The 16,200-nt window shown below is 35.7% G+C and overlaps 1 protein-coding gene across 4 annotated transcripts in view; it reads left to right on the plus strand.

The window, feature by feature from the left end:
• Diaph2 (diaphanous related formin 2) overlaps positions 1 to 16,200 on the plus strand; it is a 747,093-nt gene that overhangs the window by 569,077 nt on the left and 161,816 nt on the right. For all 4 annotated transcript variants that reach the window (XM_036175402.1, XM_036175403.1, XM_036175404.1 and 1 more), the window contains one exon: positions 745 to 880. In XM_036175402.1, coding sequence (XP_036031295.1) covers positions 745 to 880 — 136 coding nt within the window. The remainder of the gene's footprint in view (positions 1 to 744; positions 881 to 16,200) is intronic.

The following is a 16,200-nucleotide window of genomic DNA, read 5'->3' on the forward strand; positions in this document are numbered from 1 at the left end:
TCTTTATCTTCTTATTTTTTATACTTGCTGGAACAATATAGTTTTGGGGAAAGTATCAACTTTCCTAAAGTATAAACATAAGGACATACTATGAAGTATATCCAGTCAATCATAATAGCAGAAAGAAAAAAAAAACACAGAACATGAAGGAATGAACTCATAGTTGATGTGTCTTTAAAGAATAGACTCATTTGAGCTCCAAAGAAGCTGACATTATTTCATCGGGTCACTTTGCTTCAACTTTATCCGATAACATGTACAGGAATGTACTCAGTCACTGAAATTCCATTAATATTGAAAAGTTTGTAATCTGTTTTATCATTTCTGACAGTCTCACCATCTAAAATGCTCTAAAACTTGCAGGTGATTGTTTCACGTCCGCATCATTAGGTGTAATCATTCCACCAGCAACACAAGCACCTCCACATTATAGACTAAAATACCTTGATTATAATGGATTAGGTTCTGCTGGAACAACTTCAAGAGTATATCTACAACATAGATAACCCTGTTTTCCTGCCACAACACATAACAAGAACTGAAAAGATTATTTTCAATATTTTTTCCAGAAGAAATGTCTTAAGGCTAATATTTATCTCTGTCAACAAACAGTATATGCCTACACCCTGAGGCTGCTATGAAAATTTGCTATCTCTGCAAACTTGTAGAATTTTTTAACTGTGCACCTTCTCCATTTTATAGTGTGTAGAAAATGGGCGTGACTTATTTTATGTTTGTCTTTAGGAAGCAGTGAAAGAAAACCATAAGAGAAAAGAAATGGAAGAGAAGAGCAGGAGAGCCAAACTTGCAAAAGAGAAAGCTGAACATGAGAAGCTGGAACGACAGAAGAAGAAAAAGCAGCTCATCGATATAAACAAAGGTATAAAGCTATTTCCAATGCTTCAAGTAGGCTGTGACACCACACAGGCCTGTGAGGCATGCAGATTGCTGTTTCCAGAGAAAGGGGGCAGGGGAGAGAGGGCATATTGTTGAGTGGTAGAGCGTGTACTTAGTTTGTACCTTACCCTAGGTTCTATTTTCAGTCTACGCTAAATAAAAGCAATTGGATTTCATAAAGTTGCATAAAGTACAAAGCGATTTGATTTTTTTAAAAAAAAAATTAAATTATAAAGTGATTTTAGTCTTGGTAGAAAACTTATGCTATTATTACTTTTTTCTGTTAGATTTCTCTCACATTGCTGTTTTTATTTCTTATCCTTCTACACTAAACATTGAAAATTATGGGTAATCAATACAAAGTGTTATGTTGTGGACATCTTGATTTTCATTTATTTATTGTGATAGTATGTTCTAGAGAAGGCCATCATGAAGGAAGAAGAGAGTGAGATGAGAAGTGAAAAGCTGAATTGGGGAGATGAGGTTCACACCTTCACTTCACTTTGTGCCATAACAACAGTCCTCCTTGGGAGTTTGTACATTTTAAGTCATAATAAATATTGACAGCACTATTGCCAGTTTGTGGAAAAAATACTGCAGAGCATCTTGCTCAGCTCTGAGGCTAAGTATCTAGTGTCCACTACATGTCCTCCCATCTAGCAAGAATGACCATATGTTAAAGCTGACTTGGTTTTGGTTAGATTTTGAAGAAGAAAAGGCAAATGCTGAGAATGGTGCCGTAGATCTATACTCACTACACTAAGGAAGTAGAAACAGGAGGATCACAAATGAAAGGTCAGACTGAGCTACAGAATGAGTTATACTTTCTCTAAAAACAGATGGGGTGATGAGGGGCCAGATGGACAGAGACAAAGAAAAGTGATTAGAAAAGTTAAGACTGGAAGGCATGGCTGTTTCCCTTAAGAAAGTAACTTTCACAGTTAGGAGAAAGGAGGCACCTCTCCTCCCCCCAGGACTAAGAGGTCCAAAGGGTTAAATTAAAACAAAAGCAAAACCAAATCTGATCAAGATACATAGTATGCTTGATATTGGAGCACTTCATGCTGTACATAGCAATATTAAAAATTGCAAGCACTTTTATAATACTGAGCATATAGCAAGAACTATTCTAAGATTTACTACATTCTAAGACAAGTTTGAAGTCAATCCTTCTATCTCTATGCAGTGTTCACTATAATTATCTCATTGTTTGGATAAGAAACTGAGGGTCATACAATTTAAGGAATTTGCCCCAATAGGGTATACGAACAGCAAATGTTAGCACTGAAATAGAATGGAAGTTGTGTGACTACAGGATCTTTACACTTATCCTTGTCTCTCTCAATCAACATTAATAGTAACTGTTCTGCAGCATTTACTCTGATGCAAGACAAACATTTTAAGGTATTGACCCATGTGCTTATGGAAACTGACAAGTCCAGAATCTACAAGGAAGTTCCACAGGCTAGAAATCCAGGTGTCAGCAAAGTCTAAGTGTCTTTTTCCTCCTGCTTGAGTAAAATTCGTCTTTTCATATTACTAAGATCTTTAGTTGACCAATGAGATCCATTCTTAGAAGAGAATGCATTCTGCTCTATTCAAGCCCACCAATTTGAAAGTTAGAATCTTTCAAAGATATCCTCCCAGAAACATCTGGGATAATGTTTGACCAAATTTCTGGACCATGTTGCTCAGTCAAGTTGACACATAATATTAAACATCACAAGAAGAGTGTCAAAAAGTAAAGCTGACAGTCTCTGGTGATTGCTTACATGTAGTATTTGAGAGGTGAAGGCACTGAAGGAAGGTAACATATTCACAGAGAAAGAAAATTCAGTAGTAAAACAGATTTGTTTGGAATAGCTACAATGAGTTATATTATTTGAACACATTCAGTTTTCAAATGCCTTGGAAAGAAACCTTTAAGAAAGAGATTTTTAAAGAAAATTTTTGAGAAGCAACTCTATACATGAGGATGAAACACAGGAAATCAATCTAAACTACATGTACAGGGTTTTGTTTGAAGATTATAATTGTGTAGTATTAGCTTACTAGATATAGATATGCTGTAAGAAAATGCTAGAAAGTGGTAGTGTAAACCAACAAATCTATTATCTTCTACTTCTGGAGACTCAAAGTCCAAGATCAAAGTTACCAACAAGGCTACGTTCCTTTGGAAGACACTAAATCCTCCCTAAGTATTTACCAGTCTTTTACTATTTCCCTGAAAATATGCCTACATTTGACAAAGACATGACTAATTATCTCTCCTAGTTTTATTGAAAGCACTGTAAAAATTTCAATAAGTTTTTTCTGCATATGCTGAGCTTGAGGGATGTGAGTATAAAAGATACATTTTAAAATAGGATTTATCCATGCTGGACAGATTTAAGAATGCATACTGGTCTCTCAGAAGATCCAAGTTCAGTTCGCAACACCCATCTGAGGCAACTCACAACCACCTCTAATTCCAATTCCAAGAGATATTATGCCCTCTTCTGACCCCCATGTGCACTGCAGTCACCCATGCACCAACCCAATCTAATTTTAAAATGAAAATAAGTAATATTTATCTTTTAATGTCTGTCACTTTATGTAGATCAATGAAATAATAAGCTTCAATATTAGCTGCTTGTGTTATAAATATATTATTATTATACATTTCAATAGTATTTTGTCTATGTGCATATTTCAGAATAAATTTTGAAAGACATCCCTCTAAGGTTATGCAGGTATAGTCTTAAGTTGTAAGGATGAAAAGATGCAGAAAAGGAAGAAGAACATATTCATATGACATGATGGAGCTTCGTGTATCACATAAATATGAATAATTTATCCATTAATTAAAAATGGTAAAAATCTTTAAGTGCCAATTGCTAGGATTTGATTATTGGGCATTGTGTATGTATATAATTATACACTGCACCCTATAAATGTATACAGTTAAAATAATAACTGAGGAATAGGGGATATAGTTCAGTAGTCAAATTCTTGTCTCCCACTTGCAAGACCCTGGGTTACATTTCCAGTACCACAAAACTAATAATAACTAAAAAAACTTTTATAATTTAACTAAAACTATATGCATTTGTTAAGTTTCTAACTACATGCACTTGTTAACAATTTCTATTTTGCATTCATTTAAGAAAATGTCAAATTATTATAGAACAACCTTACATGAGCTCATAGAAATATTAGGTAGCAACAATGAAATATAGTCGTCTGGCATACAAAATTATATACATTTATCATGGAGAAATGTATTGAGATTTAATTATTCAAAAAGAATAGAATAATTATAACACAGAAGATTATGTCTGAAATCTAGATATCATCAACATAGTTCAAAAATAAGTACAGATATCACAAAAGCAAAGCAGAAGATGTTAATGTTCAAGATAGAACCATAAAAATATCATGTATCAAGTCGCCATTTTTAGAGACCTGGAGATCAGAAGGCAAAAGTCATGGCAGGAGACCATATTTTTTATTGTAAAGAGAAAATAGGTACTATATGCAAAGAAGGTATTATTTGTGAGCCTGATTAAAAAAGTGATTTCTATGTTAAGAAGAGGTCCATTTTAGCTCCACCACCTAGCTTTATGCTCATGTTCTTTTCCTGTATCTGTTCATGCTTCAGGTCCCTCAGCTATAATATAGAACAGTGGCATTTATCTTCTATAGTTTTCACAAAGATTAAATGAGATAATTAAGTATAATAACACAGGACCTAGAATATACTTGATGTTGATGCTGATGAGTCATTTAATGCTCATTGAAGAATCTGGAAAATGCTCAAGGAATAGTTCCCACCTTTAGGAAGTTATCAGTTTTGTCAAAGAGATTTTGTAAAGCTGAAACAGCAACTAGTAAATTGTGTGCTGATACATGATAGAGATTATTTGCTTTGTAGGCCTATCCAAAGGGAGAAATCAATTTGGTCTGGCAAAATGTCAACTCTTCATGGCGAAGACTAAGTGTAGTTTCTGTGCATGTTAGTTGAGCTACTCCTTGAATAATGGGTCAAATATTTGCTAAATAGAGGCCAAGCTATTTAAGGAAAGGGGAATAGCATCAGCAGTGCTACACATCAGCATGTCAGGTAGCAGGGCCTTAACAAGATGATGAAGAGGATGAGATCCTATATTCTAGTCCTGTCTCCATCATTTACTAGGCTATCATCTCTGTCAGCATATTGCAGCTTTCTGTGCTGACTTTCCTAACTTAAAACGTGAAATGATACCAGTATTTTTTCTCTATAGTGAATACTAACTGTGGGAACCAACAAAATTGCCAGTGGTGCGCATTATTTGTACTCTAACCTACACAGCAACTATACAATGATGTCTTTAACATATTCTCAGTCTCTGATGCTTTCATGCTAAGTGGATATTTTCTACTGTTACCAAGGTCAGGAAGACAGTTGGGTTTGGAGAATTGTGGGAAAGGGAGGATGGAGCCAGCCTATGAAAGTCCTTGGAAGTGAGACACGAGTTATGGCATAATGAGGGAGGAGAGCCCAGGTTATTGAAGGAATCCTCTTGGAGATTGCTGAAGTAGTAAGCCTGAAGCACAAGAAAGGAGAGGTGACTACAAGGAGGATGGTGCTGAGAAAGAACAGTGAAAGGTGAAGAAAAAGGAGTTAGCTGGTAGCTGATTCTTTCTTCAAAGGACTTGAAACCTGTGGCAGCTTAAGACGGTGCTAGCAGGAAGGAAAAAATTCATGAAAGAATGAAGAAAGACATTGTGAATTGCAAGCCACGGTTTTGTTAGAGAGCAAGAGGCTTCTTTTTTCAGAACTGCTGTTTTACCAATAGATAATTATATATTGATGTCTTTTAGCGTATTAGGTTATTTCATTCATCCAACTAACATTTATTGCACCATTTCCAAAATAATCATAATTAGAGCATGCACAGTAATATAGTATTTATTTGAATGTAAAATGGAGAAAGCTAATTTACATGCAGCAAAAATTATGCTAAATCAATAAATGTGTTCAGTGTGTGCACAGTACATGAACTACATAAAGTACTGGGAATAATCTACATTCTCCATCCTGTGCTTATGTTGATATAGACGATAATTAACTTAGGGGCCATTAAAACCATTAATTAGTTATGATGGTAGAGAAAGAAAGCTTACCAAATATTTATAAATAAATCTCTTTCTTTCCATGTTTATGGAAGTCAGCAAATTACCTTCAATGACTAGCAGGAAGCAATAGGGAAAATATAAAAAATGGATATTTTAAAATTGCAAACTACAGCTGTGATTCTGATGCAAATATTATTTAATCAGGAATGGTTTTGTTCTTCTTCATATACTATCATATGGAAATTACTATTGCCTGTTGCCTTCTAGTCCATTGATAGTAAATGAGGATCAGTCAATCTTGTCAGAGGAGAATAGCAAGTTTTGATGCATATGCCTTAGTGTTTTAATGCAATGTACAGGCACATTCTCTCCAGGAAGCCTGCTCCAACCTAGAGCATAGGCTGCTGTCCTTCTCTTACATCTCTTCAATTCCCCTCTTCAAATGCCTGTTCTTAGAGTTATATGAAACCTTTTCCTGATAAACATCAACTGTATTTAGCAAAGAAGTAAATTCTAGAAATAATGATTGATAGCAATTTTGGTTTACTCTGTTTTCCAAAATGTAAAATAATTATCTCTTGACTTGGGCATGGCATTGCACACCTATAATCATAACACTTCTGAGGCAGAGGCAAGGAAGGTCTTGAGTTTAAGGTAGCCTGAACTAAGTAGAGAGACCTAACTCGGAAAAACAATTACATCATCTAAGTAAATAAATGCTTTTTCCATGGATTTTTTTATAAATTAGGATAGTTTAAAACTATATTTCTTGCTGTCATATTCCAGATCTTAAATGATAGTAACCTAACTTACAGATGCAAAATCTCACAAATGATAAAATCTATTCAAATAGTATTTATGCATCTCTGATAATATAAATTACTGAGGTGATACATACCACCATTCTTGCATATTTTACATATGTTAAGGAATAGTTCATAGATGCTAATGCATGTTAAGCAAGTTCATATACTTGATGGAACTAAAAGAAAATCATGACTTGGTAAAACCTTCTTTTTGTAAACTAGAGGAATATCATAATGATGTCCTACTTATTTAAACTGTCTTGTTCTCTATATTACCAAACATGTAAAGAAATATATAGTTATTCAAAAATCAGAGCTATTTCTCTTTGTTCTCTAGGTTGGAATCTTTCAATGGAGATTGGGGTGTGGCTTTCTCAAAACTATTCAGTACAGTAAATTTTACCCAGGTCTTTAGAACATTTAGCACACTAAGGTATGTGTACCGTGTGCACATCCATGAACAGTTGGAGGCCAGAGAACGTTGAGTCCTGCTGTCGCTCTCCATATTCCCTCAAGACAGGGTTTCCATCAGTCCCCAGCAATCGTCCTGACTCTGCCTTACACAGGATGGGGGTTGCAGTTCCATGCCAGCCATGCCTGGATTTTTCTTTTTTAATATGGTTGCTGGGTATTGGAACTCTGTTCCTCATGCTTATACAGTAAGCACTCCTACCGAATGAGCCATTTCCTTGTGCCTGGACTGTGTTGTCTTAATGAAATATCTTTGGGTCCATTTTAAGAAAACATCATGCCATGTTGTTGTCATTCATTTGATAATCATTCCCACCGTAGCAATCACCAATAACCTGCTGACTTTTGATGTTATGTCATCTAAGGCAGATGTCCCATCATTGACTAACTGCAATTGAAATCAGTTTACCTCTCTGTCTTTAAAGCCAGAAAAACTTGAGTGTTCCATATACAATGTGTCCTTGACAGTTCAATTAAGCTTACTGATCCTCAGCTTCCTCATTTAAAAGACAGAGAAAGGAATGGCATCTATTTCATGGGATTTTTATATGAGGTAATTAAGAGTATATATGAAAATCTCTCTGAGCATTTGCCTAGAATACAGTTGGCACTTAATAAACAATAATAAAATTATTTTCAGTAAATATATGCAGGTGACTTTTAATTGGCTAGCCTAAAATAAGAGATGTTTTGATTAATATAATTTTATGACTAACAAAGAAACAATTTGCACCTCAGTCTTTAACATGCATTGTCTTATCTTATTCTAAAGTCTTATCAGTGCACAACCCTCATTTCCCCACTCCAAATCTCCTTACCTTTGATGGGATTTTGCCTTTATACTTCACACACGTGAAAATGTACAGCATATGACAGTCAAATATAATTTTGGGCAGATAGTGCATGATCTGTACTAATTGGTTGGTCACTAGGATCTTATTGTAGTCTCTAGTAAGCCATTTTTAACAGTATTAGTGACTGCATTAGTCTATGTGAGTATACTTAATCTAAACTACTTCTAGAATATACTCTAGATTATAAAGTTTTAAGTGTTTCTTCCTGTATCATATTTTAGTGTAGTTAGAGTTTTCCTGCCTGACCCAGTCAGGACAAATCTCTCTTACCAGCCAGTCCCACAATCGCTCAGACCCAACCAAGAAAGCACACAGAAACTTACATTGTTTACAAACTGTATGGCCGTGGCAGGCTTCTTGTTATCTGCTTTTTCTATCTTAAATTAACCCATTTCTGTTAGTCTATACTTTGCCACGTGGCTCGTGGCTTACCAGTGTTTTACATGTTGCTTCTCATGGCGGCGGCTGGCGGTGTCTCTCTCCATTCTTCTACTTCCCAGAATTCTCTACTCTGTTGTCCCGCCTATACTTCCTGCCTGACCACTGGCCAATCAGTACTTTATTTACACAGAGCGATATCCACAGCATTTTAGCCACTTATCATTAGTGATTATTTTTTCTGACCTCATACAGTAATTACAAATATGGTATCAGTTCAGTGGAAATAAGTGCTAAACTCTCTTTCTATCAACCCTTGCAGAAAACAAGTTTCTACAACTACTAAAAATATTCTTCTAAATGGGGAGACGAAAATAAATATGTGAAACAAGATAGGTATTTACTTAGGTCTCATTAAGCATTCTTACATTCTAAATGCAGAACCTTGAATTCATACAAACTGTAAGAGCTGTCTTCTGTGTGCTGAGCATTTAGAAAGATTTCATCAGTCCTGTGTAGGAGATGAGTTAAGCTGGCAATTACAAACTTGGCTTTTCTTTACAGTATATATACGTGTTTATGTGTGTGTATGTGTGTGTGTGTGTGTGTGTGTGTGTGTGTGTGTGTGTGTGTGTTGCTATGTATGCCTTAGGTGTCTTCACTAGGAAAAAAATCTATGAGAATATTGGAGCAGGTGTGTGAAAACAATAAAATTGACTACATAAGAAATGACCAAAATACATCGTAGGTGGCCTAATCACTTATTAGAGATATGCTTTGGTTCCATATTTTAAGATTTTCATTCTTAGTGTAGAAAAGTATCAAATGACTAACAGCTGTTATATACCCACATTGTGGTTAATTTGGCTCTCTTCTCAGTCGAATGCATTTGGATCCATGTCAGTAATTACACCTAACAGATTCAGAGAACTAACAAACTGCACTGAATCCATCTGAGTCTCTAATAATGCTTTTAAAAAAATATATTTGTTCCACCTACAGTGTGTCCTTGAAGCCTTGGTCTTCATAAAGGACAAAATTTATTGCTGTATTAAATGTGCAAAAGAACTATCACAGATGAAAATTTTTCAATGCTTTAATTTTAATTCTATGTTTTTATTGAGTATTCAGAGTATACTGAGCAGAGTGACACACCCTAATCACAGTATTGTTGTCTTACAAATCAGAACCATTATCCTACTTAAAGGGTTATTAACTACCAGGCATTCTGTCTATGGGTACCTCTGCTGTAAGAAGTAATGACTCGGGCATGTAGACCTACATGTGTATGGATGTGTATACTCTCATAGAGTGTGCAGAACATTTAACATGTAAATTAAATGTCTTTTTACATATATGATATATATTTATGTTTAAAACGTTCTGTGTTTCTTCTTTTCAAATGACCAAACCTCAATCATCAGTTATTTCCTTCACATATGGAACATCAATAAAGTAGAAAATGTCGTGACTAGTTAGTGAGAAATTGTGGGGATAAAAACATGTCTTAGTTTCAGAAAATAGTTTTGCCTTTGTTAAGATGATATTAGAAAAACATTAAAACTTAAACTTAGAATGTCTGACTGTCTTCCTAATCAATTGTAGGTTTCATATGCTATTTAATAAAAGCCTAGAAGAAGATAATATAATTCATTTGGGTATCAAAAAATAATTATCCTTTTAAATGTACAATTAACCAAGGATGATAGAATACTTTTATTTATTAGAACCAATTCTGGAATCTACCTTAAGTTAACACTGCTTTAAAAAAAATGACACTCTCTTTATCAATGTAGTTATTTCAGAGCTTCTGATTTTGATTTAACCTAATCTATTTGCTGAGTCCTGGATACTTATAGTTCTAAAATAAGCCATGTTGATGATCAGACAGGATCCAGGACATTTTAGTTCAGATTTGTGTCCTTGTGTGGGTTAAGCCAATTACATTTTCAAAGAATGCTGGATTAGGCTGTGCTGTAAGGTGAAAGGTAAAATGTGTGGCTTTGTTTGATTGTCTAGCCCATTATTTTTAGAACATGATCTTTACCTGAATATTTAAAGTTAATAATTCTATGCAGTTGCTGCTTTGAAAAATTTCAAATTCCTTTTTCCTCTCACCAGTATCTTATACATTCGTGGTTGACTTGCTACCTTGTCTGATTTTCTAGAACAGTATTTCCGTGAAAGGAAAATGTGTTCCCTCTAGTCCTCTTTTGTCAAAAACCCTTTGCACTTGCTTTCGTTTGCCAATTGAACCTTTTTTGAAATGCATCAGTAGGGAGAGCTTGCCTAGCCTTTGCCAGACAGGAGTAGCTGTAGGTGCATTTAAACAATCCAACTTGAAAAGGGAATTTCTCTCTTTTTATTTGAAAACAATTGAAAATGAAAGGTGTATGTCTCAGGACAGAGTGCTTAACCGACCTCTTTCTCCTGAACTGAGGTATGGTATATGAAACTGCCTCCCCTGTGTCTTCCCTTGTGTTTTAAAAGGGTGTTTTTCTTGTTTGAGGCAACCAGTTCCGAGGCAGAGCTCTACCCATTGTAAGCTGAATCCATTATGTTATTAGGTCTTGGTATACTGTCCTTTGCATCTCTTTTTCTTTGTTCTTAGTCAATACAGCTATGTTTTAAGGACTATCTGATCATCTTTCAAGGAGAAATTGACACTGGGACTGTAGAGATGCCTTTAAAGATGAACCACAGTTGCATTAATCATTAAATGCAACCACAATCCATCTTCCCACAGTACATGTAACCTGTACTTTTAAGTAATCGTCTAAGCTCCTGTGACTAAAGCATGTTGAAAATATCCATTTTCACTTGAGTAAACCTAACAATAAATGAAAGCCCCAAAGGACTGCATCTCTCCTAACTTTTCAAAATAAGAGTAGGAGAGGCTGTATGTGAAGCTTGCAGCCTCGCTGTCTTCATCCAGGCTCTGACTGGAACACCCCAAATAAGTGAAGGAAGCAATTATAGAAGAAGAGGTATGGAATTTCCTTATTAAAATCACACATAAATATAACCTTATGAAAAAAATATTGTGGACTCTGGACTTCAATAGTGAACAGCATGAGTGAAGGATATAGAAACTAGCCTGATGTGATAGCATATGCCTTTATTCACAGTACTTGGGAGGCAAAGGCAGGCAGATCACTGAGTTGGAGGCCAGCCTGATTTCCATAGTGAAATCTTGCCTCAAAAAAAAAATTCTTTAAAAAGAAGTAACAACGAAGCCTGGCACCGTGGTTTACACCTGTAATCCTAGTACTTGAAAGATGAAGGTCAGTTGATCAGTAATTCAAGGTCATTCTAAGCTGTGTAGCAACTTCCAGCCAGCCTGAGTTACAGAAAGCCATGTCTCAAATGAATAAATACATAGGAACTGAGGAATAAATGTGTTGTGATTAGGTACCAAAGTAAAAGTGGAAGTTACATCCATGGCTGTGGCACCATCTATGTTAGGCGGTAGTATGCTGTACTAACTATTTAAACTGGAAAAATGAGACCATATGCCAATTTGTTTGTGTGGACTTTTTTGTTAGTTGTCTCACAAATGTGATAGGGAAAAGATTCTTGCCTGTTGGCCATCTGTAAATTAAATTCAAGATAGCCAAGATGTGCCAACCTTTAGTTCACCAAATGTAAGTTCTTTGTTATGAACATTACTTTCTTGGCAGTAGGGAGTTTCTGAAACGAGTTTCTGATTATCATGTAATGCTTTTATGTAATATTTATCCGTAAAGCCATGCGGATTTTATGACTTGATGATGCCTTTTCATCATTCTGCTGTGCTGCTCTCCCTCCATCTTCAGCATTGTTGCACTGTCACATACTTCCTGATGCATTGCTGCCTGGTAGGTGACATCATGATTTGTGAGCACTCTGATATATAAATAAGGTGGTGAGAACTGCCTCAGCAATTCCATCTCTATTTGAGATGAATTAAGTAATCTCTTTGTGTTCTCTTGCATTTCCCTCTGTTCTGTGTTTTCACAATTATATTAGGCACTGTAGGAAAGGCTTTTTTTCTATTTCATTCCATTTCTAAAGCACATTTGGTTAGTTCAAATTTTTCCTAGAAATGTAATGCCCCATATGTCATAATATACTTCTAGTGCTTTATATATTTAGGTCATGCCCGAATGTAGAATTCAGCAATAAACTAATAACTGTTAATTTTCTAGGAGGTTCCTAGGAATACAGATACTTTGAATGTTATGCTCAATGTAGGGTCAGGAGAATCCCAATGTCTAACCAGTATATGAGGTCCACATTTAATGAGAGAACCTGTCTCAAAAATAAGGTGTAGAACAATAGAAGAAATCAGAAAACATTGACCTCTGGCTTTCACACACACACACACACACACACACACACACACACGACTCTTTAGGACTTTGGGAGACATTTCTCATTCTTGGTAACTTTATAGGGACGGTCTTTCCATTTGTCCCATTTCATCATACATTCTGTTGCTGTAAGTGTTAGCACATTGGAGTCTTGTCTTAGAATTCTTCTAGGACAGTAGTTCACAAATACAGTCCCTAGATCAGTAGCTTAAACATAATGTGAGAATTTGGTAGAAATATAATTTCTGTGTTCATACTGAACTACTGAATAAGCAACTGGAGATGATGGGTCATGGGGACAGCAAGTTGTTATTTAGTGAGCTCTCCTGGTGATTCTGCTGTAACTGAAGTTTAGACCTCAAGAATCCAATGACACATGATCCTGTTTTACAGGTTGACAGCTGTGCTGAAGCAGCACATAGTCAAGGCCAAAGTACTTGCTAGTTAGCACAGAAGAGTAGAGCAGAGACTAGAGCTTGCCTTGTCCTAGATTGCTAATGTTTGAACATGTTTTTAATTATCTTTTAATATTGAGTCATAATATCATTGTGCTTTTGCTAGAGACCCTTTTCTACCTACTTTGTTTTTCAAAAAGAAATTTAATCTTCTGGCTGTGACAGGCTCTGTCAGAATCAAGAACCTTTCTGTGACAACATGAGAAGATACTCTTGAAACTGTGCATGTTTCTGGGATCCCCGCTGTCTTGTTTTCAAAACTACATGCCAAATAAATTCAGGAAAGTGATTTACATTCTGTATGTATGTATGTATGTATGTATGTATGTATGTATGTATGTATGTGGATTTAGTTTGTAAAAATGATTTGCAGAGGAATTTCTTAGCATTTTCCTTTCTTTATTAAAATAGAATTCCTTCATAATGGAAAGGCGACAGATAATGAATTGTACAGCTGTTCAGGAACTGAAGAACATTACCTTCTACCAATTATCACCATGCTTTTTCTATGATAATCTGTGTATGTGTATTTTAAGGGTCTTTTATTCACTCTTAATGGAAACTTTCATATATATTTTTAACAAGCGTTTCTTTTCAACGACAAGGATTGGGTCATTGAGACCATTTTCTTACTGAATCACATTTGATTGCATTAAAAAAGTTATTGTAGCCTTTCAGAGAAGTGACTTAACAAGGAGGAAATTCTTCCTTAATAGGATTTTATAAATGTAAAAGAAAAGAAAATATCATTTAGAAATGATCAGAAATCATAAGTAGTACATTATTGTGAAGGCTTTATAGTCCTACTTCAAATGTCCAAAAGGACATTTGTGGAAAATGGACAATCAAGACAAATTCTTATGCTACACATTATTTTGCCACAATTGCCTCCAATAATTTGATCAAAAATTATGAAGTATCTAAAAATGCCTTCAGTAGAGTACTATGTCCAGGGAACTCAGGAGCAACAAGTGGCCATTGTCCCCAACTATGCTGTTTGCAGAGGCACACAAAGCCCCTGTTTTATGTAAGTAATAGAATTGCCAAAAGGAGCAAAATCTGCATACTTTGCTCACAAAATAAAATGAATACTTTGACTTGAATAAAAGTAAGAATCTTTTCACAATACCCCACTTCTTAAAAAGGCTCTTCCTGTAAGTGACCTCTTTTATTTATTTTAAAATCTCTATCTTTTTCTATCAATTCTAGAATGATCTCTGTAGCAAATAAAAAAGAGAGAGCTTTTCCCTTGATAACTGCCAAAAATAATCTTCAGCCCTCTTTGGATATATTAAGAAATAGTTCCAATCTCTCTTAAAGTAGATTTGAACATTTTTCTCTGATGAATACTTTACATATAACAATGGCTTCAAATTTCTCATATATTTCACCACCAAGATTCCTCTTTCTTTTTTAATCCCTAGTGGCTTAAGGTATTATATCAACGGAGAGTTTACAGAGCATTCTCTATAAATAATTTCTTCATCCATTTTCTGTTTCTATACAACAATAGCCCAGACTGGGTAAGATTTAATGAAAGGGGGTTTATTTGGGCTTTTGGTTCTGCAGATCCAAAGTGGGTAGCACCTGGTAACAGAGTCCTGAGGTGGGGCAGAACATTAAATAGCCAGAGATGGAGAAAATGTATGTTTCTCTGGACTGATCCAATGAAGCAATTCTACTCTAATAACCTTATGTAAGCTTTAGCACCTCCCTAATGATGTGCTTCGAAACACCACAGTTGATTTCAGTCTGCACCCTTACTGCTTCACAATAGGGATTAACACATGAATCGTTGAGGGGGACAGTCAAAGCAGTTCCAAACCATAGTGTTAAGTGACATTGGTTTCTAGAATTTCATGTCTCTCTATCGGTGCTTTATAGGGAGTTCACAATGGCCAATATCAGTTCTTTGAATTTATTTTCTATGGTTTGACTTTCATAAAATGTTAGGATGCCCTCCACATGATCTAGCCCAGTTTTCTACCTATATGCATGCCTGCGTATAACTGTAAGACAAAGGGAATGTTTCTTAATGTCCCAGGAGAACAACAATGTAAAAACACGGGTTATCCTTATACAATAAGGATAAACGTAAACTGTACTTCTTTTCCTTACAAGTTCAATTTTTTCTTGAATACAATCATTATTCCCTTCTTTTTGTTGTAATCATTCCATGCATCGTCTTTCTTTTGGCCAACTGTACTTATACTCTTGGTGAGAAAACCTAAAGCAGACTTTAAAAAATAATTATTCTATCATACAGTACAACCCAACTGTAGTTTCCCCTCCCTCCACTCTACTCAGTCGTTTCTCCCCCACCCCCTCTATCCCACAGATCCCCCCACAACTTGGTTACCCTTCAGAAAAGCACAGGCCTCCCAGTGAAACCAACCAAACATGGTATAACACGATACAATAAGACTAGGCACAAATCCTCATATCAAGGCTGGACAAGGCAACCCAGTAGGAGGAAAAGAGTGCCAAGAGCACTCCAAAGAGTCAGAGACTCCACTATCCCCAACTTACACTGTTAAGTATCCCACAAGAACACTAAACCGCACAATCATTACATATATGCAGAGGATCCCTAGTACTTCTGAGGTGTTCCCTAAACGCTGAGGGAAGGGACCTGACGGAGATCTCCAATTTGGGCTCTTTTTTTGCCTAATGTTTGGCTGTTGGTATCTGCATCTGCTCCCATCAGTGAAAGCAGACTTTTATGTAAGTTTTTATTTTATTCTATTTTATTCTTTGGTTTTTTTCAAGACAGGATGTAGCCCTGCCTGTCCTGAAACTTGATCTGTAGACAAGGCTAGCCTCCAACTCAATGATCTATCTGCAGCTGCCTCCTGAGTACTGGATTAAAGGCATGTGCCACTGCTACCCT

The sequence above is a fragment of the Onychomys torridus genome, chromosome X (assembly GCF_903995425.1).
Source record: "Onychomys torridus chromosome X, mOncTor1.1, whole genome shotgun sequence".
NCBI lineage: Eukaryota > Metazoa > Chordata > Mammalia > Rodentia > Cricetidae > Onychomys > Onychomys torridus.